General features: G+C 37.1%; 2 protein-coding genes across 5 annotated transcripts in view; both read left to right on the forward strand.

Moving 5' to 3' along the window:
- LOC110096713 overlaps positions 1-22,112 on the forward strand; it is a 55,690-nt gene extending 33,578 nt beyond the window's left edge. For 3 of the 4 annotated variants that reach the window (XM_020822775.2, XM_020822795.2, XM_028696031.1), the window contains 3 exons: positions 7,171-7,276; positions 21,572-21,659; positions 21,736-22,112. In XM_020822775.2, the coding sequence (XP_020678434.1) occupies positions 7,171-7,276; positions 21,572-21,659; positions 21,736-21,913 (372 nt within the window). In that variant the 3' untranslated portion in view covers positions 21,914-22,112. The remainder of the gene's footprint in view (positions 1-7,170; positions 7,277-21,571; positions 21,660-21,735) is intronic. The other variant, XM_020822788.2, reaches the window with a different exon arrangement.
- Positions 22,113-24,536: 2,424 nt separating this feature from the next.
- LOC110096872 lies at positions 24,537-25,068 on the forward strand. Its single transcript, XM_020823011.2, has one exon. The coding sequence runs from the start codon at positions 24,587-24,589 to the stop codon at positions 24,956-24,958; it is 372 nt and encodes a 123-aa protein (XP_020678670.2). The 5' UTR covers positions 24,537-24,586; the 3' UTR covers positions 24,959-25,068.
- Positions 25,069-25,902: the final 834 nt, after the last annotated feature.

The following is a 25,902-nucleotide window of genomic DNA, read 5'->3' on the forward strand; positions in this document are numbered from 1 at the left end:
TTGGATTGCAGGTCGAGAGGCTCGCAGCAAGCTTGTGTGAGGATGGCTTTTTTGGAGAGGAAGAAAGTTTCATTTGCTTGCTGCTGGGGTCACTTGGAGTTCGGAATAGCAGAGGGGAAGGAGAGACGGTGAGAGAGGCAGAGAGGAAAAGGTAGCTTTCTTGGTCTGCTGTCGGAGCTGGAGGGGAAGAGCCGGCCGTTAGCTTAGCAGAGAGGAGGGTCTTCACGTGGAGGAACAGAGTTCTATGGGTGAAGGGTAGATTTAAGAGGTGGAGGCTTTTGTGAGAGCTCTGCTGCGTAAGAAAAAGAAGAAGAAGCCCTTGAACGAATGAGCTCCTCCTTTTTTTTTTTCCTTTGTTTTAAGAGATTTAATTCATCACTTGAGGTAAGAGCAGCATCCGAGGTCTTCACTCAACGGGATTTACGGGATTGGGCAGAGATTTTCGACACAAACGAGGTAAGGTATTAATTTTGATTTGAGTTTTCATTTTGACTAGCTAATTTTCGGTAAGATCAATTGGCAATGTTAATAATTCCCTACCATAATTAGTAATAACATTAATTAGTTTGACAACCATATTCCAATCATATTGAAAGCATCTTGATTTGTGTGTTTTCTCGATTCACGTGCAATCTGTCTTGTTTAACGTGTTGAATTCATCGAATAATTAGAATTGGACGAATTAATAGTGCATTTAGGGTATTGTCGATATCCCGGTCGCAATGGCGCAATCCGTTTTGCGATCAGACGTCATTTGGGTGGCGACGAGGCTTAATTCCTTCGAAATGCTCGTTGTCTCAATTTGCGCGCAAAACCTCATTTGAACAAATTGGCATTGCATTCATAGTACTGACGGTGTTCCAGACCCAATGACGCAGTCCGTTTGTCGATCCGAAATCGTTTGGTCTCCGACGGGGCAAATTTCTCTTGTAATGCGTGCCTTCGCAACATATTTGAATCGCCTTTGAAATTTGTGACATCACCTCAAACAATCCAATTTGATCGAATAAAATGTAGATTCTTGATGGAGACGATGTTCCGGACGCAATGGCATTGTCCGTTTGTCGATCGGACGTCGTCCGAGTGTCTTCGAGGCCTCGTTTCCGTCATAACGCAGGCCTTTATATCATATTTGCATCGCCTAAAAATTCACCGCCATCTCGGATGATCCAAATTTATTAAATAAAATGTATATCATGAATGTCGACGATGTTCCGAACGCAATGGAGCTGTCCGTTTATCGATCGGACGTCGTCCGAGCATCTTCGACGCCTCATTTCCATCGTAGCACAGGCCTTTATATCATATCTGAATTGCTTAGAAATCTTCCATCATCTCAGACAATCCAAATTTATTAAATAAAATGTATATTCTGAATGTTGACGACATTCCGGACGCAATGACGCTGTCCGTTTGTTAATCCGACATCATTTGATCAGCCTCGCGCTTTAATTTCGGGTGTCGGTCGTCTCTTTTGACCAATCTCATCCGATTCAATTACGAGGGACCCCGACCTAGCAGAATTCAGTGTCCTGATCGCAAAGATACCATCCATTTGGCATTCGGAGGTCATTTGGCCCTTCAAGTGATATATGACGCCAAAGTACGTAACGTTTTGTTCAACAATTGGGATCCTTTCTCGTGTGGTTTGAGGTATAGGGGTCAACATAGATATGGCAAGCATATGAGGCCAAGAGGATGGATGGCACATTATGTAAAAGATTGTATTGGATTATTAAACAATATCCCGAAGTGGGTCCGTCATGAGAAGAAGAGGTTGTTTCGTTGCTTGGGGCACATTCTCGCACAAGAAGATGAGATGGAAGATGAATCCATCGATCATTTTGATGGAGCACCAATGTTGTTTGATGTTCTGGTAGCAGTCGGCTTGGTTGATTGATGCAAGAAAAAATTTGAGAAGGGCCCCAAATTTTTGCAAGCAAATAGTCAATCTTCCTAGATAAAAGAAAGACACAAATATACCTAAAAGGATACAAATTACAACAAATAAACCAAAACAACTCACTTTTATAAAATAAAACGACACCTTACAAACGACGCTTACAAACGACTCAAACAAACTTATATAATAAAAACCTAAACTTGCATTTCCATTGCTTTGAGAAGAAAGATACAAGTGGAAGGGAATTTGCTGATAGAAGAAGTAGATTAGAAGCCGAGACGAAGATAGGAGGACAAGCTCGCAAGCTTCCTAGGAGAAGGGAGGAATGGAACAAGCTCGCAAGCTTTTCCACGAAGAAACCCACATGTTTAGGCTCCCAAAAATAACTCACATAACATCTTTTAAACATACAAAACATCTTCTATTTATAGGACCAAAGAGGGCAACCAAACAGCCCTTTTATCTTCATTAAATCCCATTAAATTATTTCCAAAAATCTGTACAGAAATCAGCCCAGATTTAATCCCAAAATAGCACTTGAAAAGCCACCAAAAAGGGGCAGCTTTCACTCCTAAAACAACCACCGAACAGCCACTAAAACAACATCTGAACAACCACTGAAACAACACGGCATCCCACAAAGCTGCACAGAAAAAACATGGGGAAATAGCTACGGGAAACCAGCCAGAAGTCACGGGAAGCCCAGCCAACAACGGACCTAAAGAGCGAGCACAGGAAACAGGGCATCACTTCACGGGAAAACAGCAAGGGGAAATACCGAGAGGGAGAGACTACAAGAACAGCAACATACAGTAGAAACCAAAAAGGCAAAAGGGGAAGAGGAAGGCCAAAAGTCTACTCCTCAATAATGATCTAAAAAGAAGTATACCTTTTTGATTTAATGAGCTAGGAAGTGCATTTATTCCCCCAATTATTGAGCTAAACTTCATCTCAATCATTAATGAGCTAACATCAAGTAGAATCTAGAATTTTGAGCTCAACACCAAGCAGTCAAGGCCCACCCGAGAGCAGCAACATCACCAAATCGAGAAACAACAATCGGCCCAAAGCTTGCCTACCTCAATTCTCCTCCAGTTGAAAGAATTTATCTCCTGATGAAGCTTGAGTTTGCTCACTTGACACCAATACTCAAATGACAACATGACTCAAAAAACAAAACTTACATGACAGCAAAACCTAGGATATACTAACTTGCTCTGATATTGATGTAGGCAAAGGGGGGGTCAACACAATTCATATGGGCCTTGGCTATTTTCGGTTTTGAGCTTTAGCTGTTGAATTTTTAGTTGGTGCAAGCTCATTAATATCTAGTAGGAGTGTAGCTCATTATGAGCTGATGTTTAGTTATAAAATTAATGTTTGGGAGCTAGATTAGATGAGTAGAACTTGTTCTTTCATATTCCTCTTGAATTAAAGCTGCTGCAGTTTTTTTTTCTTCTCTGGTTTTCTCTCCCACGGGCTGCTGCAGAGTGTCTCTTGGGTTGCTTTTGCACGGCTGGCTCAGGATTTATTTCCTGTGGTCCCTCCTTTTCCCAATTGCTGCTGGTTCAGTGAATCTGCCCTCTTTGCTGCCGTAACTTCTTCTCCCTTTTCCCGTGAAAAGACTCCTGGTTTCCTGTGCTGAAACCGTGGCTTGTGCTGGCTAATAAATATAAAAAATAGTTTGCTGTTGGTAACCCTGCTCCTAAGGTAGCGGTCCACCAAACATGCATGCAGTACTTTTTGAAAAAGACAACGGAACTCAGCAAGTAACTACTATCTATCAACGCATAAAAGGCAAAAAAAATGGGGAATACAATATGAACAACCAAAAGTGGGGAGTACTAACCTGTAACACTATATCAAAAACTATCATGAGATATGTCATGCTTTCTACAACATATTTTAATATGCATGAATATATGCCAATTAACTATTGATGTCAAATCAATTCAAAGTTTACAACTGCATAGAATCACACAATGCAAGTTCTGTTACAAATAATCAACATGTATTATGAAATTCAACATGACAATTACAATTTATATAACAAACATGATTTATTACATGAGAATCATGTACTGTGTTAAATAGAACTAATGTATATGAATTTAACCTTTTACAGCATGAGCCATTTTAAATGCTAAGAGCTTGTTCATCAACAAATCAAAATAATACTATTTCTGTCACATGATGATTTCAATATGAGTTATAAATATGTTTTTTGACATAACATAATAATAATAAATATTGGGAATAGAACCAGTAATATAATATTTGAAAACCTATCACAAACAAGATTATAAAGCTCCTAACAAAGAAGGGTACCTTTATTCCAAAATAAATAATAGTTACTTACAGTGGTCGCTATTAACTCCAACCTCAAAAGCGGCTCGCTTGTCTCCACCAAGTGACAATCTTAAACATAACAAAACTAAAATAACATTAAGCACGTTCATCAAGGCATAATGAAGAATATTTCAATCAACCATAGCCACGCCAGAAACATCAAAATTGATTATGAAACAATACAATACAAAAATATGTAAATAATCTAGGTTTAGTCAAATCGGACATCAACACATAAAGCTATTTCCTAAAGCAATATAAACTACTAAAATAAAATAAAATTGAAATGAAATGTCCACTAAACTAAAACTAATTAAATAAGGGAAAGAAACTTGACGATACAACTTGATAAATACAAAGAAAACAATAAAAGAGTGGGAGGAGAGAAGAGAAGATGAAGAAGCTTACTATTGAAGGAGAAAAAGAAGATTAAATAAGATGCTTAGTGATTTTGTCGATTAATCAATCAATAGTTGCGAGAGGGATGAGGGCCTTTGGTGGCTGCTATGAGGGAGAAAAGAGGAGAAAAATGATGCACTAGTTTCCAATTCTCCTTAAATATTGAGAGAGAGGCAACGAGGTGGGAGAATATGTCAAATATGGGAAGAAATCGTGATTTGGAGGGAGAGACAGTTGACAAGGGCGGTTAGTTCGCAATTCGGGCGAAGGAGTGGGAGGGTAGACCGGCTTGCGTGAGTGTGAGAAATCTCGGACCGAACTGATCCTGTTCAATATGCAACAGAGAGTTGAGTGAAGAAGAAGTGGCCGAAGCATTCCGCCGTTTGGGAGATGAAATGAAGGATTTGTCGTTTCATTTTTGTGAGGAAGGCGAGCAGTTTTCGTCGTGTCTCTATAGAAAACCAAGAGGAGACATAGGGAGGGCGAGCGTGGAATGAACTTCAACAATGCACGAGGGAGATAGAGAGAGAGAAGAAAGAGAGAAGAAGAGCTCGTGTGTGAGAACCGGACCTGGCTGGTTCAACTGAACTTGCTAGTTATTTAAAACTATGGACCGCGACTCACAGAAGGAACTGAGCTGAGACGTCCGCGACCTAGAGCGGGCTGATCATTTGCGTGGGCAATTCTGGATGGTTTGTTTTGCTTTTTTGAGTGAACGATTGTATTTGGGGATAAATTTTACCAACTCCTCTTAACTGCTTTTCATTCCTATCACTAAAGAAGTGGAGAGTTGGAAGAGACGACAATGAACAAGAGGAATGATGGATAATGGGTGATTACCATTGTGTATAGACATTTTATATTTTATTGTTAAACGTCTATTTTAAATTCTAAAAGTAATGTTTACTTATCTTTTGATATTATTATGTGACAAGATTCAAATGAATATGTGATATGTATTAAAGATATATATGCATATGTAAATGAATAGATATATGATACTTATAGACATAAGAATATAATTAAAGAATTATGAAAGAATAATATGACCTATATGATAAATAAAAGGTATAAATAAACAAATGATAAAGGGAAAATGATATGCATGCAAAATTACAGGAGTTCAACCCCGTAGGGTACTGGCTGGAGAAGCAACATACTCGCACACGTTAAATGGAAATAAAAAAGGAAAAAGAAATGGTTGTACCTTTGGTACATTTAGACGGTGCCATTGTACTAATCAAATTGAGAAATGAATACTTGTTAAAGTGTTATAAATGTTATAAATGAGTATGATATGATAGATATAAATGAATGAAATGAACCAAAGAAAGAAAATGTGTATCAATGTACAATTATTGAAAGTGAGAACCCTTTAGCCTCTTAACAGTGACTTAGCCCGTTATTAATTTTGTCACCCTTTAGACAGGTCCTAACTTGCGAACCTATTCCATATGATATGACTCATAGGCTTCCCTTTAACATCAATATTATAAAGCATTATTATGAACACGTCATCATTAATTTACATCAACATGTTTCTTTGAGTGAACAAAATACCAGCATTTCATTTTAAAGAATTAGGTGCGCTTGAAATACTCTTACAAGTAGGGCAACATGTGAGAGTAACATATAATTACTTGAATTTGTGTGATGGATAATGAGACTTGTATAATGGGAAAGTAATATGTAATAGGCCTAAGCACATAAGCATGTGCAATATAGTAAACTAACAAGTAACACTTGGTGAACTAGCATTATGCTTAATATGAAGAGATGCCTACTAACCTTACACACATAAGATCAGTGACATATTGTAGGCAATTAACAGGTAATAGACTTAAGAATACTTTACTCTCTATGTTAAATGTTGAGTATCTCACAATAAATGATAGATCAACTTGAACTAGCTTCCTTGCATAGATCATCACAAAACCTCGATCTTTTATGCATAATCCAAGAAACATTAAGTTCTTCAAATTACATAAAATTCACTAGCCTACTCAAAATCAAAATAAAATAAACTTTTTCCCTCAAATTAATCCATCATGAAACTCTACAGCTACCAATCTCAATCTTCAGTTGATTCGTCAAAAATATTAGAAAAATTTGGATTTCCTTGAGGCCATTTTAATCTTGCCTTTGTATATTGACCTTTTTTTTAGTGTCACACCTTTTCTTTTCCTTAAATGCTTTATACCGTTTTCTTCCTTTCTCAAAATTCAAGTCATCAGAGCCATGGTTCCTCTGTTGAAAGCGCCTCATCATTGCATCCATTCATGGAATTTTTAATCGTTAGTGATTGTGATATTGAACTATTTGGTTAGAAACGTTAGTTTATATGAATTGATATTTGTTTTTCCCATTTTATTGGATAATGTGTTCTCTACAGCATAAGACAGTTAATTTTAACGCGTTATGATTCTGCTAAGATCTGGTTATGTAACGATTATAGAATAGTTGCTGTGCAACATATTTTTCAGGACATTGCAAATTTTGTGCTTGCTGTTTATCTGCAGGAGACCAATCTACTTATGGGTACGCTAATTGTTGTGCTTGAGGAAATTCTTTTATCACGGTTGGAATTGCTGAACCTGATATTTTCAACTTTTCTGAAGCAGTCTTGTAAGACTCGTTAGACGTTATATATTTCATTGATCATTCATTTAGCATTAACTGCGTTATGTTTTTTTTTCTATAGCAAGCATGAACAAGATATTACAAAAAATTACCTTTTTGGCTCCTAGATAGTTTTTTTCCTCGAATGCTGTTAGAATTAGATATATCTGAATTGAAATATTTATGCATGCATTCTGATGCTCAACTACAGCATAAATTTTTAAGTTCATGAGTTCTTGGCTTGCATGTCTTAATACTACAGGGTAATTTCCTTGAAGGAGATGATGAATAAGTCTGTAATATACTCTATGGTATAAACAACTCATGTGACAGTTTTGACACCAGATTTATGTAGTAGCACCTAAAAGGTTTTTGGTTTCTATGTTATCCTGTAGATTCTTTATAGTGATAATGATGCTTTCTTTGAGCAAAGTGTTTAACCTTCCATTGAGTGGTAAGCTGAAAGATAAGAATCTTCCTTTTACCTTAATTTGTGATCATATGTGAATTTAGTACCACCGGTAGATCATAATTATGAATGGTGCAAAATTGATGCTTTTGTTTGAGAAATTGAACTTCATATGTCCCATAATAATGAAAATAGGAGAAATATGCATGTTATTTGTTTTTTTGGGATGATAGGCTTGAAAGTTCATTTTTGACTAAAATAGCCTCATTGTTGACTGCAAATTACTTATCTGAAGTCCTCTATGACCAACATAAGTTCAAACAAAATTCAAACATGATTCGATTAAGCTTGGAACCATATGCGAGAAAAAATGAACTGTTTGTGTCACAATCTGGCCCGGAGGCTCGAATTAATGAAGCGGGAACAAATGGGCAGATAGTATATTAAATTTTTATTTGCTATATCTATCTCCAATAAGGGGCCATTAAAACTTCAAAAATATATAAAATGATATAAAATGAATTAAATACCTTTTATTCGGTATCTCATGTCTACGGTACACATTTTTACCTCTTCTACTTATTTTGATCATATTAAATTATATATGAAAATGTTAGAGCAATTAAAAGTAAGCTACAACTCAGTGAGTAAAACTTGCTTTTAAATTACAGTAACCCAATAAAATTGGAATAATATGCATGAGTATTTCAATTCATATCATAAAGTAATTTCATTAAATTAATTTCATTTCATGACTTTCATTAGTATGCTTGTATAATATCTTTCTTCTTTCTCATAAATAATACAACCGTTACAAGAGTCACCATCTAAAATAACACCAATAAAGGTACTCATTTTTCATTTTCTTTTTCTTTTCCATAACTTTTTTCAATGTTTAGAATTGCGTATTCGAGTATTGAGGCGTTTTTTGTTCGTAAGGCGAGGCGTAAGCCTCAAGGCGTTTTGAGGCGCAAGCCTCAAAATCAAAAAATTGCGTAAACAGAAAATGATAAATTTTGTATATAGTAATGAGTAAATAATATATAAAACATAAAAATGCACAATAAATGAAGTGAAATCAAAATATCCCAATAATGTATAAAACAAAACAACATGAAATATAGTTCAACTCAAACTCCATCTTTCCCAAATCACAGTATTCTTTTCATTAACCTATAAGAGTTATTTTGAGCGGTATCGGAACAAAATTTTATTGTAAGAGTTATTTTGAGCGGTACCGAGCGGTACTAGCTCGGTACCGAGCATGTACCTAGTGGTACCGATCATGTACTGCTCAGTACTGAGCATATACTGCTCAGTACCGAGCATATACCTGCTCGGTACCGAGCATATACCTGCTCGGTACCAAGCAGTACTGGCTCGGTACCGAGCATTTACCTAGTGTTACTGAGCATGTACTGCTCAATATCGAGCATGTACTGCTCTGTACCGAGCATAATTTTTAGAGGCGGATGCCTCTCAATCATGAGGCGAGGCGCGCCTCAGTAAACTTGAGGCATACGCCTCAAATCTTGAACTCATCGTGTAGGCATTGAGGCTTAAATGGATGAAATTGCGCTGAGGCGCGCCTCTTATTGCGCAATTACTGCTCAGTACCGAGCATATACTTCTCAGTACCGAGCATGTACTGCTAAGTACCGAGCATATACCTACTTGGTACCAAGCAGTACTGGATCGGTACCGAGCATTTACCTAGTGTTACTGAGCATGTACTGCTCAATACCGAGCATGTACTGCTCTGTACCGAGCATAATTTTTAGAGGCGGATGCCTCTCAACCGTGAGGCAAGGCGCGCCTTAATAAACTTGAGGCATACGCCTCAAATCTTGAACTCATCGTGTAGGCATTGAGGCTTAAATGGACGAAATTGCGCTGAGGCGCGCCTCTTATTGCGCAATTTTAAACCATGACTTTTTTTATTTACATGCAAGGGTACATTGTATCCTCAGTCAATATCATAAGGGGGTGTGCTCCATCAGTCAACATGCACATGCAACAATATATCTAGTCATTTCATTCTTATAACATTCATAAACTTTATATGATAATATGCAGCATAACATATAAATTTTCTTTAACTCAAGATGATCAATAATTGGGTATGAGAAACATAAATCATGATCTAGTTAATAATAAAGATTTCAAACGCATGTATTATCTTTCAAAACTTTTAATTGAAGAGAAAACAAAGTTATCATTCTAAATAAAGAAACATGAGTATTCACCTTGATTCTAGGTATCTTATTTCTTCACTCTTACTTTCGAGGTTAAATTATCACCTATATAAAATAATTTCTTATTCGCAATCTAACCTAATATTTTAAAATTTCTTCTTTTTTTAAAATATAGTTTAATTCATTAAAATAATTATAGAGTACTTCACTTATTAAAATTTTATTTGCTATTGAATTTTAAAATACATGTTGTGCTCTCTCCTACTCTCCAATTAGTTAGTTAATGCACCTAATTGCTCTTGTATTAATCAAATTTTTAAAGTTCTTATTTTATCATTAAATTTTAAATTACTAATAAAATTTACTCGCTTTCTAGATGAAAAAATTTTATTTAATTATTAAAATTTTCTAAATTAAATTTTTATATTAGTTTATTTATGATATCTCTTTTAACTCAATATTTTCATTTATTTCTATTTTAATTTAAAAAATCTTATATGAATTTATAGAATTTACTCTTTATATATAGAATTTTATCCCCAACCCTTCGGCTTCCACTGCACCTAAGGAAAAGAATGCTTTTCGGCTTCACACGATTTGTGTCGTTCGACTTCCACGACCTCGAATGTCTTCTTCTTCTACTTTTTCCCCCTTCAACTTCCTCGTCTCCTTTCGCTCAAGATACACACAACGGAAGCAATGTTTGACGGGGCATCATCCTTGAATGGATTTTGTCTGTTTCGAGTTTCGACTGCTTCTTCTTGTTTTCAGGTGACTAGAATGAATCATCTTCTTCATTCGGGTTATTACAATCTTCCCTACTTACAAAAATTTCATCATCAAAATTTATTTATAAATATTAGTTATAATATACTATCATGAGTTAAAGTGAACATAATTATTTGATACTTAAGCAAAATAGCATATTAAATTTCATTCACCATTACTTATATAACTAGATTACACAAACATTCGATATAACATAATAAGATAACTATATAAAAGGAAACATATGATATAATATAACAAATTGCTATATTAGATGATAAAGACATCTCAACTATCTTTGTCAACATCAATAGATTCATTGGGCTCCTACTGAGTCAAAACATAAACCCGCGGTCGAACATTTTGCCTTGATTGATTTTGTACTAGGGTTGAAACTGTTGATTCTATCATCTTCTGTTTACCAAAACTCTTTTGTGAAGGTGCTTCTCCTGACATCATCTATGCAGAAGTCCTTTGACCCAATGCAGGATAATATTTTGCAATGTGTCCAAGCTTACGACACCAATAGCAAGTGTTGGAACTCATCAGACATTCACCCTTATGTAATCTGCCACACTTTGCATAAGCTTCCATAACTTTACTGACAGTTGCACTACTGACTCCACTATGACTAAACTTAGGCTTCTTCCCATTTGATCCCTCAATCTGATTGCTTTGGATATCTTCTTCAATACTCTTCCTTTTATGTTGGTTTCTTCTCTTCTGAGTGATTTGGAAGTCTATCTCTGCCCTCCTAGCTCTTTATACCAACATTGAATAATCCTCGATTCCTAAATGCACTAAAGGTTGTCTAATTGTAACTTTTAGACCAGATAGGAATCTATAACATTTTTTTTCTGCTGTTCAATTAGCTGTGGTACATATCTAGATACTATTGTAAATTATGCTTCATATTGCATCACTAATTTATCTCCTTGAATCAATCTTATAAATTTATCCCGCATCTGTCTCGTTGTTGACATAGGTATGAATCATTGTTTGTAAAATTCCACAAAGTCTTCCCAGTTAACCAATGTATTTGGAATATCTCCTAACTTGTCTTCACGTTTCCCTCTCCACCACCTTTTTGCTTCTCCTTTCAAGGCAAAAGTAGCTAGTGACACTTTTCTCTCATCAGGACAGGACATGCTATCCAATATTTTCTCTATACGAAGAAAACAATTCTCAACCTCAATTGGTCCCTAATTACCTTTGAATAGAGGCGATCACATGTCCTGAAATAACTTTAGGTATTTATTAACTCCAACACCTTGCTGCAATCTTGATTGCTGAAGTAACTGTGTCATAACCGTCGTCATCTGTGTGAAGGTGTTAGTGTTTATAGTCACTTCAGGTGGTACTTCTTCTCTTTTTGTATTTGTGTTGGTTACGTCCTCTTCATTATCTGTATACTTGATATATTTATTAATTAATTCTATTATCTAATCAAATATTTAAATTATTCTAAAATAAGTTCATAAATCATTCATATGACTCTTTCATTATGATTCACATTTCTAAGATACTTCATCGGGATTTGATATAAGTTTGGTCACAATCTGATCTGGAGGCTCTAATTAACTAGGTGGGAACAGATGATCAGATGATACATTAAAATTTTATTTTAAATATTAATTTTTTAAATTAACTCTCTTAATTTATAATTTAAATTTAACAAATACAAAAAGAAATTTACATACCTTATTCACGCTTACTTGCCCTAGCTCTTCGCCTGCGTGAATGCCTCCTACGGTCAAGCTCGCTTGCTCTCTCTCTCTCTCTCTCTCTCTCTCTCTCTCTTAGTTTCACTCCCTCTCTTCTCTAATTTATAGAGATGAAGCCAACGATGGAGCAACCCTAACCCTTTGGCTTCCACTACCCCAAAGGATGTTATTGCTGAAGTAACCCTATTTATCTAAGCATGAATAGCAAAGGAATGGGGCATATAATATGAACAACCAAAGGGGGGAGGGGGAAGTAGCGACATGTAGTCACCGTATCAAAGTAGCTATAACATGTCTTATTTCCTACAATAGATTCTATTATGCTAGTAATATCATCGTATATGTCAAATTAATATCAATGCCAAATTATTTTAATGCTTATAAATGTAACCGCACTAGGTATCATCATACCTCAAAATGACGTATTTGTCATTTATTATTTTCAATTAACGTCCAATTATGTTTTCATTCATTTATACATATCTATTAGCTTATAATTTTATTGTTGTTTGTATATATTTCAAACCTGGTCAAACTATATTCAAACATGTTTGAATATTGTTTGATCTATGTTCGCACCTTCTTCAAACTTTTTGTTTGCTAGAATCATATTCAAACTTTGTTTGAATCATGTTGAACAAAGTCCGAGTAATGATCGAACAAAATTGTTCGAATAACATATGATCATGTGTTCTATCATGATTCAAAAAAGGATTGGATATAGTTCACACGCACGCTCTAACAAGAGTTGAAATGTACTCTTTAATATTTTATCTAGCTCTTTGTTAGAACTATGTCAAAATGATATAATTTATGCTATAAAGATAAAATGTAAAAAAAATAGTACCTATATATGTTAATGTTGCCAATAAATGCAGAAATGTCAAACATCACCTGTTTTGTTCCTCTTGGGCTAATAAATTTTGAACGTAGGTAAGATGTTGATAGTAATGGAGAAAGTGAAAGTTGGGAAGGACACGATGTAGTTAATTTTATGTAGTTGGATTCACTAGTAGTGGGGGTATTTAGTATGAAATGAACTTTCAGATATATTTCTCTTATGAAAACTAACAACAGTTGTATTTATCCAATTTTTGCTATTTGGTGCATATAAAATCAAAATTTACTTCTGTTTTTGAATATATGTAAAATGACTTGTAAGTTTGTTGATGAAAGTAATCCAAATAAGAATTTAGAGATCCATTAAAAATTTTAAAACCATGTCTCGCAGCTTTGTGAATGAGGGTGATGTATGTGAAAGAACTTGAGGGGATCTTAATTCAGAGGGGAGGGAGATGATCGTAAGCAGAAAAGAGTTGAAAGGGGTTGTTTCATGGTTGTGTTTGAATAGGATTTAAGGAAGATTTAACTTAAAATCCTCCCAAATGAGAAAATACAAGCTTATTTCCTACAAAGCTCTAAATCAATTTTCTCCTCAGCATTACTTTAAAAATCTAGGAATTCGACATATTTAACTAAAGATTGCCTTCTCCTTCACATTTTTTGAAGTTGTTGGTCTTGTCAAAGTCTTCGTTCATCATTTCCTAATTTGTCTTATTGAGGGTTTCATGATTTTTTGTAGGAGTGGGAGGGGAATGGGTAGGGGTGCTAATATTTGGCACGACTAGAAAATCTGATCCAAAATTTTCGTGTTCGAGTCGCAACTTGTTTAGAAAATCGGTTAGGTTCGGGTTTCATATTTTGATCTGATTACAATTTTGTGTTAGGTTCGGGTCAACCTAAAAGCAACTTGAAACTCGTTCATCGCGAACACTCATCCATAGGTCGTGCTCATCCTACTAGAGCTCGCCCGCTCGCCTGATCGTCATCATGTTCTGTCGCTCGCCAAACTGATAGGAAATACTTGAGGTCACAAGTAACCCTAAGGGGAATACTTGAGTTCGCAAGCAAACATATCACTAATTGGTGAAAATAGCGAGAATAATGCAAAATCTGGATGAAATCAGTCCCCAAAACGATGGATTGCAATAAGAGAATCAAAGCCAAACAAACAAGAAAATAAGATTCAATTGATCCTCGATTTGAGAGGAGGATAGTCTCTCCTAAATCTCTAGACAAGGTAGTCTAGAGCCAACAACGCCAAAGAACTTCAATAGAAATCAAATCAAGCATGCCCTAACCCAAAAACACCTCGTGCTATTTAATACATAAATTTTCCAAATCAATTTTTCCTCCCAAGCCACAGCCGTCCCCTTTTTTCAAAATTTAACTCAATTGGAATAGTAGGACCCACTATTGTTGATGGAAAACATAGAGGAGGCTGGACTTGCCGGCCTCCTATACACAAGAACCAGCCCTGGATGGGCCGGTTGGGACGGTTTAGGTGGAATCAGCCTATCAATATCACCCTCCTAAAGAACCACCTTGTCCTCAAGGTGAAAACATGAGAATTGATGTTTCACCCTCTCGTATGGCTCTCATGTGGCATCGTAGTCAAGAAGGTTCTTCCACTTGATTAGTACTTCTTTAGTTTCATCTTCTTTCTGGTGAACTCCCATCAACTCTAAGGGTTCCAGAATCATCTCTAAATCCTTAGTAAGTGCCACCGGTAACTCTGAGCTGGATGTATAATCTCCAATGGCCCTTCTCAACTGAGATACGTGAAAAAACTAGATGTATAGTCGCAGTTGGTGGTAGTTTCAGCTAATATGCTACTGCTTCGATCTTCTTCAATACTTCATAAGGTCCAAAGTACCTTGGAGCAAGCTTCTCATTCCTCATGTTATCAACTGTCTTCTATCGATATGGTCGAAGCTTCAAGAACACCATTTCCCCTACTTCGAACTGGATATCCTTCCTGTGCCCATCAACTTATTTTTCATAATATGTTGAGCTCTCAATAGCTGTCTTTTTAACTCTAATATTTCGTCTTTCTCCTCCAAGTACTCCACTAAAGAAATTGGAGTACTGCTACTCCCAAAGTGCACCAAGTGAGCAGGATATCTTCCGTATAACACTTTGAATGAGGTCATTTGAGAAGCAAATTGATAAGAAGTGTTGTACCAGTACTCGGCCCATGATAGCAACTTGGCCCATAGCTTGGGTGTCTCTGACACAAAGCATCTGAGGTAGATCTCCAAGCTCTTATTGACCACTTCTATTTAGCCATCCGTCTGTGGGTGGTAGGCGGTGCACCTTTTCAACACTGTTCCTTGCAATATGAGTAGTTCTTTACAAAAATGACTAAAGAAACACCTTAAACCTGTTGGATACTATAACATTTGGTATCCCATGTAGTCTAAATACCTCTCTGATGAAGACTGATGCTATTGTCACTGCCGTGTAGGGATATCGTAGGGGAATGAAGTGAGCTTACTCGCTCAATCTATCCATTACTACCAAGACCACCGTGAAACCTTTTGAATGGGGTAACCCATCTATGAAGTCCATAGATACCTCCTCCCATACTCGCCCTGGTAAAGCCAATGGTTGTATTAATCCTTTTGGTGAATGGCCAAATATTTGTTCCTCTGACATGCCTCACATTAGGACACAATCTCCTCTATATCCTTATACATTCCCTTCCAGTGCAACTCAGAGGATAGCCTCCTGTAGGTCTTCTATACCCCTGAGTGACCCCCAACTGCACTCCCATAGAACTCCTGAAGCAAATATGGAATGTGAACTGATGTCCTGGGCATCACAAATCTTTCATGGTAAAATAGTCTCCCCGTCCAAAGAGTACCCCGGGTGGCTACTCCCCTCCATAAGTCAGTCCTGATCTTTCCCAACTCCTCATCCGTGGTGCTCTCCTCGATGGCCTCCGAGTCTAGCATCAAAGGGACCGGTATTGCCACTGTATGCAGCTCCCACATACATTTGGATAAGGCATATGCTGCCTTGTTCTCCACTCCTGGCTTGTACTGAATTTAGAAATCATATCCCAACAATTTGGACAACCACCTCTGATTCTCCTTAGTCACCATCCGCTGCTCTAACAAGTATTTTAAGCTCCTCTGATCGGTTCTGACAATGAAGCGCCTACATAATAGGTAGGGTCGCCACTTCTCGATGGCTAAGACAATGGTCATCAACTCCGTCTCATAGACTGATTTCAGCCTGGCTATGGTTGTTAACACCTGGCTAAAGTAGGCAATGGGTCAACGATTCTGCATGAGTACTTCCCCCAGTCCGTACCCTGAAGCATTTGTCTCCACTATAATGACTTGAATGAAGTCTGGTAAAGCTAAGACTAGTACAGTTGTCATGGCTTTCTTGAGGCTCTCAATTGCTGCGGCGGTCGCCTCTCCCCATAAGAACCCATATTTTTTTAAGTGCTCTGTCAGTGGCCATGCTATAATGCTGTACCTTTTTACAAACCTCCTGTAATATCCCAGTCAGTCCTAAGAATCCTCTCAATTCCTTCAGATTCTTAGGTAAGGGCCACCTCAACATAGCTGTAATCTTCGACTGATTGGCCGCTACCCCTTCTTTGGACATAATATGACTCAAATATTCCACAATGGTCTGTGCAAAACATTACTTCTTCAGGTTGGCTCTCAGCTGATGTTCTTGTAGGACTCCCAACACCATCTTGAAGTGCTCCAGATGTTCCTCCTTAGTTTCGCTATACACTAGTATGTTATCAAAACATACTAGAACAAACTTCCGGAGGTACTTCCTGAACACCCTATTTATCAACGACTGGAATGTAACAGGGGCATTGGTAAGCTCAAGTGGCATTATCAAACACTCATATTGCCCCTCGTGTGTCTTGAAAGTTGTCTTTGAGATGTGTACCTCCCTTATGCTGATCTGATGGTACTCATACTTTATATTCAGCTTTGAGAATATCACTGCTCCATACAGTTCATCTAAGAGCTCATCAATCACCGGAATAGGGAACTTATCCAACACTGTCCCCTTGTTCAAAGCTCTATAGTCCACACAAAACCGCTAGCTTTCATCCTTCTTCTTGATTAGAAGGATTGGACTAGAGAAATGACTCACACTCGGCCTGATGATTCCAACCTCCAGCATCTCACGAATCAGCTTCTCAATTTCATCCTTCTGAGATTAAGGAGATCAGTAGGGCCTGGCGCTGATGGGCAACACCCCTTTCCTCAAGACGATGACATGCTCCTGCTCCCTCGGTGGTGGCAATCCCTGAGGTGGCAGAAACACCTCCTAGAATTGCTGAATCAGCGGCTGTAGAGAGAGGGGTATGTCCCCTCCCTCTTCCAATCTAGCTCCCTCCAAATTGTGTAGATCCACCAAATATCTTCCACCCACCAACTGTGTATTCCTCATCATGGTTTTAAGAGAAACCATTGATTTGGATAGCCCTGCATCTCCTTTGATCACCACATTCCTTTCATCCACCATCAACTCCATCGTGAGTGCTCCCCAATTAATCTTGGTGTCTCCTAAGGTTTGCAGTCACTTCATCCCAAGGATGAAATCTGTACTCCTTAACTCCAACGGAAGAAAATCTTCCCTCACCTGAATCGCTTGGATAGTTAGTAGCACTCATCTATAGATCCCCTGGCATTTCTCCGCTTTCCACATACCCTTCATCTCCCCATAACAACCGGTATTCACCAATTTCACTCCCAATTGGTCGATGACCTAAGTGGAAATGAAATTGTGGGTTGCGCCACTATCAATTAGCACCACCACCTCCCTGTCCTTTATCCCCCCTTCACGTTCATGGTATGATTTGTAGTGAATCCTACCACCGAGTTCAGGGAAACATCGGCTAGATCCAAATACAGCTTCTCATCCATCTCATCCTCTAAATCCCCCTCACCTCCCTCAGTTTCCTTGTCATCACAGACGGTGAGAACCTGAAAAGTTTTTTCCTTGCATCGATGGCCTGGCATATACTTTTCATCACACCTGAAACACAACCCTTTGCCCTCTTCTCCTGCATCTCCTTCTTTGTCAGCCTCTTGAAATTTTCAGCACTCCCTCCTACTGCCTTCTCATTAGTGGTCTCCCAACTTCCTCCTGTTGCAGGACCTTTAGGTGCTAGATGGGTGGTCTTCATCCTGTAAGTGCCTCCAGTGCTGTTACTTTTGGCTCCCCTCTTTAGATTCCTCTGATTTTCAATTAGCTGTGCCAACTTCATGGCCTCCCCCAAGTCACGAGGCATCAAAACTTTCACTGCCGCTCAAATCTCTACCTTCAACCCCTTCATGAAGTTCCCCTCCAATACAGTATCTGATAATCGTTCCACCCTACTGGCCAGGTGCTCAAACCGCTCACGGTAGTCTGCTATTGATCCCTCCTGCACCAGAGCAAAGAACTGCTCATAAAAATCTCCGCCCCGATTGGTTTGGAAACATCATATTATGCAGTCCTTGAATTTCCTCCAGTTCCTGATAGGTCTCTTTTGGTCTCTCCACTAGTACCATGACAGCGCCTTCCCCTCTAAGCATAAGGCTGCCGCTGTCAGCTTCTCCTCCTCTGTTAGCCAATTGACGGCGAAGTACCTCTCCACCTTATAAATCCACCCATACGCATCCCTCCCGTTAAATATGAACATCTTCAGCTTCCTCACCTTTTTATCTCCCCCATTTTCCCTTTATTCCTCCATAAATTCCCCTTTCCCAACGCTCCCCATGTCTCCCGGTCTTCCCTTTCCTTGTCATAACCCAAACCCCCTTTGAATTCTCCTCTCCTTCCTTCAAATTCAGCACCTCGGCGGCCATAATGTCCCTCCCGGCGTTCCCAATCTGCATCTATTTGCTCTGTCCCTCCATACCCATGGCTTTCCCCATACCTACCTCCTCTATCCTCCCTCTGGTAATATAGGGTTTCCTTCTTTCTCCCTCCACGATCTCCATCTCATCTTCTTCCCTACGAATTTCAGAATTCGTGTTTTTCCCTTCCGTCCCTTTTGCAACGGAAGCCTCTGTTTGGTTGTGGATTTTCAACATTTTATTCATCATATCTCGGATATCGGCTACTTGTCCTTCCATGGAGGAAATCCTTTATTCCATCGTTGTCTTGATTTGGTTCGTCTCCCCTTCAAGTCTTTCTTCCAGCGCATCTACTTTCTTGGCCGCCATCTCTATTTGGATTTTTTTTAGATTAAAAAATTCTAGATTTGGATCACAAAAATAGTAGTTTTCTCCTTTCCAGGCCAAAAATCAGGCGCTAAAATTCTCCAAAAGTAGCCCACCAACTGGGCCAAGACTTGTTCTGATACCAATTTGATAGGAAATACTTGAGTTCGCAAGTAACCCTAAGGGGAATACTCGAGTTCACAAGCAAACCTATCACTAATTGGTGAAAACAGCGAGAATAATGCAAAATCTGGGTGAAATCAGCCCCAAAACAATGGACTGCAATAAGAGAATCAAAGCCAACAAACACGAAAACAAGATACAAGTGATTCTCAATTCGAGAGGAGGGTCGTCCCTCCGAAATCTCTGGACAAGATAGTCTAGAGCCCAAGACACCAAAGAACTTCAATAGAAATCAAATCAAGCATGCCCTAACCCTAAAACACATCATGTTATTTAATAAATATAACTTTCCAAATCAATTTTACCTCTCAAGCCCTAGCTGCCCCCTCTTCAAATTTTAAGTCGATTGGAATTGTGGGACTCACTATTGTGGGCGGCAAATATAGAGGCGGAACTTGCCGGCCTCCTATGCATAAGAATCGGCCCTGGGCGGGCTGGTTGGGCCGGTTCAAGAAGAACCGGCCTATCACAAACATCCTATGCTCGCTCTCTCGACTGCCTGTACACTCGGTCATCCATTCACCCTCAATCGGGTTAGCTGGTTGGGTCGGGTTGACTTGGGTTAGGGGCGGTTAGATCTGTGTCCGGATTTTTGACATATTTGTTTAATCGGGTCGGGTTCGAGTCTGTTTAGTTGAAGGCATGCCAGTTTTGGGTTGGATCCGAAGCTGACCTGAAAACCTATTTTGATACCTCTAGGAATGGGGGTGTGTTGCATTAAGTTTTAATTATTTTAAAGTTTTAATAAATCTGAATTAGTAGTATCAAATAATTAGTTTATTTACTTAAGAAATTAGTATTAGTTATGATTTAATTTAATTAAAAGCTATAGTGCTTAACCACTTTAATAAATTATCAAATTTTAATTAGAAAAGTATCTTATGATAACTGTGATTTTCCCATTCGAATTAAAAAATTATTAATAATTAACTATAAAAATTAGATGCAATTATGTAATTAAAAGAATTAATTAGCATACTAATAAATATTAGTTAATTGAAAAATATATACTAAAACAAATTGGTATTATTTGTGGTTTAATTTGGCTACATAAAAGTTATTGTCTAATTTACTCAAGAAATTTCTAATTTATATTTAATTAAGTTGTTATTTTACAGTAACTATAATTCAGTTATTCTAGTTAAAATTGATATAGATTAGCTATTAATTAAGAAATGAAAAACTAAACTAATGAAGCACTACTTCACTCTAAAAATACACGGTAGATATAAATTCACCCATGATTAGAACACCTAACAAGCTATACAAATGAAAGTGCAAAAAGATTTTACGAGGGTGGCACTACTTCACCACTATTTCCAAGCGAACAAATTTTCTTTTTGGAAAACCTTTAAGAAATTAAAAACTAGGCTAACAAAATTTTCTAAAAATAAAGAATAGTTTTAAAAGATCTGAGCTTCAAATTAGGCCAACTTGCATAAAAATTCCTCCAAGGAGGATTATGTCAATGTAAAGCTCAAGTGACAAGATTGAAGACATAAGGAAAAAGGAAATACAATTGCAAATGCTCAAACGCTTAAAAGAAGAACTAAGCTTGAAAAAACCCAGCCAGTTTTAATATTCATTTTTAAGTAATGGAAGTACTTTTAGCTCTAGAACCTTGAGAGGGGAATGAGGAAGAAGAACAGTTTGGGTAAGTGCATAGGATCTGATTAGGAAATTCTTTTAGGAAAAGCTGATGTTTGAAGTTATTATGTAATTTATTTAAAATATAAATGATGGAACTGTTAAATTTTCCTATGTATTTTATCTGTTTGCCCCAATAGTTACATCCATAAACATAATAAATTATTCCGTGCGGAGTCCGGACAATAAAGAACCGTTCGGATGTGAGTGTACACAGTGTGTACACTTGAGCTGTGTACACTTACATCCGGACGGTTCTTTACCGTCCGGACTCCGCACGGAATAATTTCTCCAGAAACATATTGTCCTGAACTCACCTTAATTGAATTTGGCTTACTTTGCAGCAGGTGAGCTTGAACTTCAACTCTGTTTCTACAGTTCCAGCTGCGGTAGGAAACTCATTATGGCCATTGATATGAGCAGCTTGAACTGGTGAGTGGAATTAACTCCTTTAACAATCTATCTCCCCAAACTGAATCTCACAGGTTGTTTTTTCATTTGTTAACAGTTGGATCTATCCATCTGATCCATCCGAGTTGAAGATAAAGGTTTGCGAGCCGCAGACAACTCTCCCATCATCCATTGTGAATAAGGCCATTGGTGCGGTTCGAAGCCTCGAGTGTGGCCATCTCATGATCCTTAGGTTATGCAGATCTGTTTCGCAGGTTATTCAGTTCTCTACCTGACCCCTTACGCTTCTCATGCTGGTATGTTTATGCGTCAGTGACTTGCTGGAATAGGTTGGACAGCCATTATATGAAGCAAAAAAAAAAAAAATCCCCTCATAGGTCAGGCTTATATTGTGTCTAATTCTTATTATGATGAGTTAATTAACATGTGAACATTTTTATGAGATTTATCTAAATATCTTATAATTCTTATATATTTAAATTTTGATATTTATTCATATAATTTTTTAATAATACTAAAATTTATATATGAAAATGTACTCCAGTAATAAGAGCTTTGCTTAGGAGCTTGTTAGTGAGTGGTTGGACTTCCAATCTTGGATGAGTATGATTTTGTTCCCTTGAAAAGTTATAGAGTTGTGTATATTATATATGTCAGTATAGTAGGGTGAAATTATTTTGTGGACGTCGAACGCCGTTTAGAGATCAGTTAAAATGCGTCATGTCATCTCCTAATGGGTACCATAGTTTGGTATTGAGTTCGGTACGGTTGGCATGACGTATTCTAATTGGTCTCCGGACAGTAAATTATGTTCCAGTATAGGAGTTCTAACAATATCCTTTAACAACTAAACATTAATCTTTACTTTTTTTGAGCCTATAATATAATGTAATTAGGGTATCTTTATTGACCAAGATGCTCTTAAACAATATCAAAGAAGTTATGGTTGTGACTAAAATGGTTTTAATTTATAATTTTTTTATTGATGGATGGTGTGGTTACCATGTTGGTAATGATATAGATGAGTGATTAGATGCGAGAAGTTTAGAATGAGGAAATTATTATTATTATAAGAAGCACTATCAAAAAGACCCTTTATGTGAAAGATAAGCTAGTCTTTATGAGTTCAATAAAATAGAGTTGTAAGTGAAAGGGCTAAAATCAGTAAGTTTACGGGGAATTGGCAAAGAATCGTTTGTTCTTTCCTCGGTCTATTTTATTAGTTAAAGTCTCTTACTGAGTTAGGGTTCATGAATTGTAATAGCCAGAATAACAATACAATCTTAAAGTGGCTTTCTTTCTAAAACATAATTTTCTGCATATATATAAAAAATAAGGGTATTCACGATGCTATTGGATAGAAGGGGTTATGATTTATGAAGGAAAGAGTTGGATCCCTAACAAGAGCCAGCTCGAGAGATGTTGAAGGGGAACAATTATTACGTCCTCCGATCGGACGTAGAGCTATGTCCGGTCGGAGTTAAAATCGCGTCAAAAAATGAGAAATACCGAGCAATACCAAACAATAACTAGGAATACCTTCATGTGAAGATCCAATACCGAGTTATACCGAGAAATACTGAGTTATACAAAAAAATACCAAGAAAATATCGAGTTTTTCTCAGTATTTTTTTGTATAACTCGGTATTGTTCGGTATAGCTCGGTATAACTCGGTATTGGGTCTTCACATGATGGTATTCCTCGTTATTACCAAATAATACCTAGCAATACCGAGCAAATACCGAGTTTTTTGGCGGGATTTTAGTGCCGACCGGACATTCTTCTACGTACGTTCACCGGACCAAATAAAAGTTCGTTGAAGGGACACCTCAGGATTCAGAAGAACGCATAGCAAATGGTGCGGTTAACATGAGATGAGATAGCCAGGTTTAAACCCATTAATCATGAGGACACAAACATAAACATAAACTTGAGATCAACATAACAAATGTAACAACAAAGTATATTCGTCTCCGTAGAGAAATTATTTTGTACGGAGTCTGGATGGGATGAACCTTCTGGAGTGTGAGTATATATATTATGTATATAATATTTATACATAATGTATATACTTATTTGATAAACATTGTGTATAAATATTTATAATGCGTATAGTGTACACACTCACATGTCCGAACGGTTCTTCCCTTCCGGATTCGATCCACACAGAATAATTTCTCGTCTCCAAGTTTTACCTTTTTTTAGAACTTATGAGCGGATTGTCATAAGCTTTTTGTTTTTTTGAAACATTTAGGTTAATTAAGATAAACTCATATGTACATCATAAACATCAAATTTGAACTCAATATCTTTTGATTGATAGTTAAAACCTCCAACTAATAAACTAAGATGAGACGCATAATTATAATAGTATATATATACAAATTTTCAGCTCAATACCTCTTAAGTAATAGCTTAAAGCCTTAAACAATCAACATATCAAGTGGGCTTCATCTCAGGGTTTCACTTATTTTACTTTTGGTTAATCATTTCTTCAGCAAAATCTTATGTTGAAACCAAAAAAAGATGTGAGTTCCAATGGAGGGATTATTATGTGCAGAATCTGGATCATGAGAATCATTAGATTTGTGATTATAAATATTAAAAACACAGTGATAAATATTAATTATATTTTTATTATTCACAGTCACATAAGTGAACCATTCTCTATAATTCAAATTATTCGGACTGATCATGTAGTAACCTCTCATGTCCCACAAGCGTCAATTTTTTGGCGAATTATTACATCCGGTCACCGGACGTCCGGACATCCAATCCAGATATGCCGCGTCACCAAAATATACTGGGATCAGTATATTTGGGTGATGTGTCACGTCTGAATTGGTGTCCAGACACCGGACATAATAATTTGCCCAATTTTTTAGGCCGTATGTTTTTTATATTTTATTACTGACGCGTGTCGTTGCAAACGGTGTGCGTGTTGAACATGCACATAGTCCATGCTCCAGCTGCCCTCACTGCGACAGAATTACCTCCTTCCTATATACAACCAGAACCGGTAGAAAGAGCAAGAAAATACTACTGCGTCGACAAAGAGAGAGCGATGCCGACCAACGGGAACGATGGCTTGAAGAACAAATACGGTGGCGTTGATGAGTCGAAGAGGCCGGCATCCGGCTCCGGCGAGGTGCTCCACCAGCGCCGGCGCCTGCCGCAGAGCCCTGCGGTGATGGCTGTCGGTGGCTTCGCCCTCATCGCCAGCATTGCGTATTTTACGCTCTACGCAAAGCCGAAGAAAGGTACCAGTCCTAACCAGATTGCTGCGGCTGTCGCCGGCGACGAACCCCCCCGTAAATGAACCTCCGGTTCTCCTTGTCGTTCTTTCTTAGATTTTTTTTCCTTTGAATTGTGTTACGGAGTAATAGAAATATGGAGTAAGGAAGATCTGATCTTCTATATGTGATTAGCAAGTGAAGAAGCTCAATATGCAATTTGGAAACTGTGAAACAAAAAGTTTAATAATGATTATGAAGAGTTTGTATCGCATACACAAAGATTCGAATCCAAGACCTTTTAGTTGATAAATTAAGCTCTCAATCAACCGGCCAAGATGAGCTGTGTATAAGGTTAATAATGATTATGAAGAGTTTGTATTGCATTAATTTTAAAATAAATTTAATGACTTTTACTCTTCATTTAGGATAGTTTTTTTACTATTTTTTAAATTAGGTTGCGAGTAAAAAAATTAATTTAAAAATTTTGTACTAAAAAATTATTTTAGAAAATAATATGAAAATTGTCCTAAATGAAAATTAAATTAATTTTGATATAATTTATATAAGATCTGATTATTTTGCTCATAATTAAGACAATGAAAAATGTTAAAAATGAAATGCTTTTTTTAATATATACCCTCAAATGAGGTGTCAAGAGGAAAAAAATTTCTTGTAAGAGTAAAATGAATAGCAGGATAAAATATTCTCTTGATTTATCAAAACAAAAAAAAAAACAAAAAAAAAAAAAAAAAAAAAAAAAAAACAAAAAAAAAAGATAACAAATTATTTAAAATCATATCTAGACGACATACATATCATTTCATCATATTCAATTTTTTAAGAAATCAAAGTTTTATCATGTAAACAATTGTTATATGGAAAGTTTTTTTTAGTATTTATATATATATATATATATCATGCAAAAATTATCTTGATCGGGCACGAATGTTAAGGCAAAATAAAGCCGCAAGCTTTAAAAATTAAATTCGGGATCACCTGTACTCCGATATCAACAAACTTACAGTCA

This window comes from Dendrobium catenatum, unplaced genomic scaffold, assembly GCF_001605985.2.
Source record: "Dendrobium catenatum unplaced genomic scaffold, ASM160598v2 fragScaff_scaffold_716, whole genome shotgun sequence".
Classification (NCBI taxonomy): Eukaryota; Viridiplantae; Streptophyta; class Magnoliopsida; order Asparagales; family Orchidaceae; genus Dendrobium; species Dendrobium catenatum.

Excerpts from the sequence above, each read along its gene's own strand:
- LOC110096872 (XM_020823011.2), top strand. The coding sequence starts at position 24,587 with ATGCACATAGTCCATGCTCCAGCTGCCCTCACTGCGACAGAATTACCT.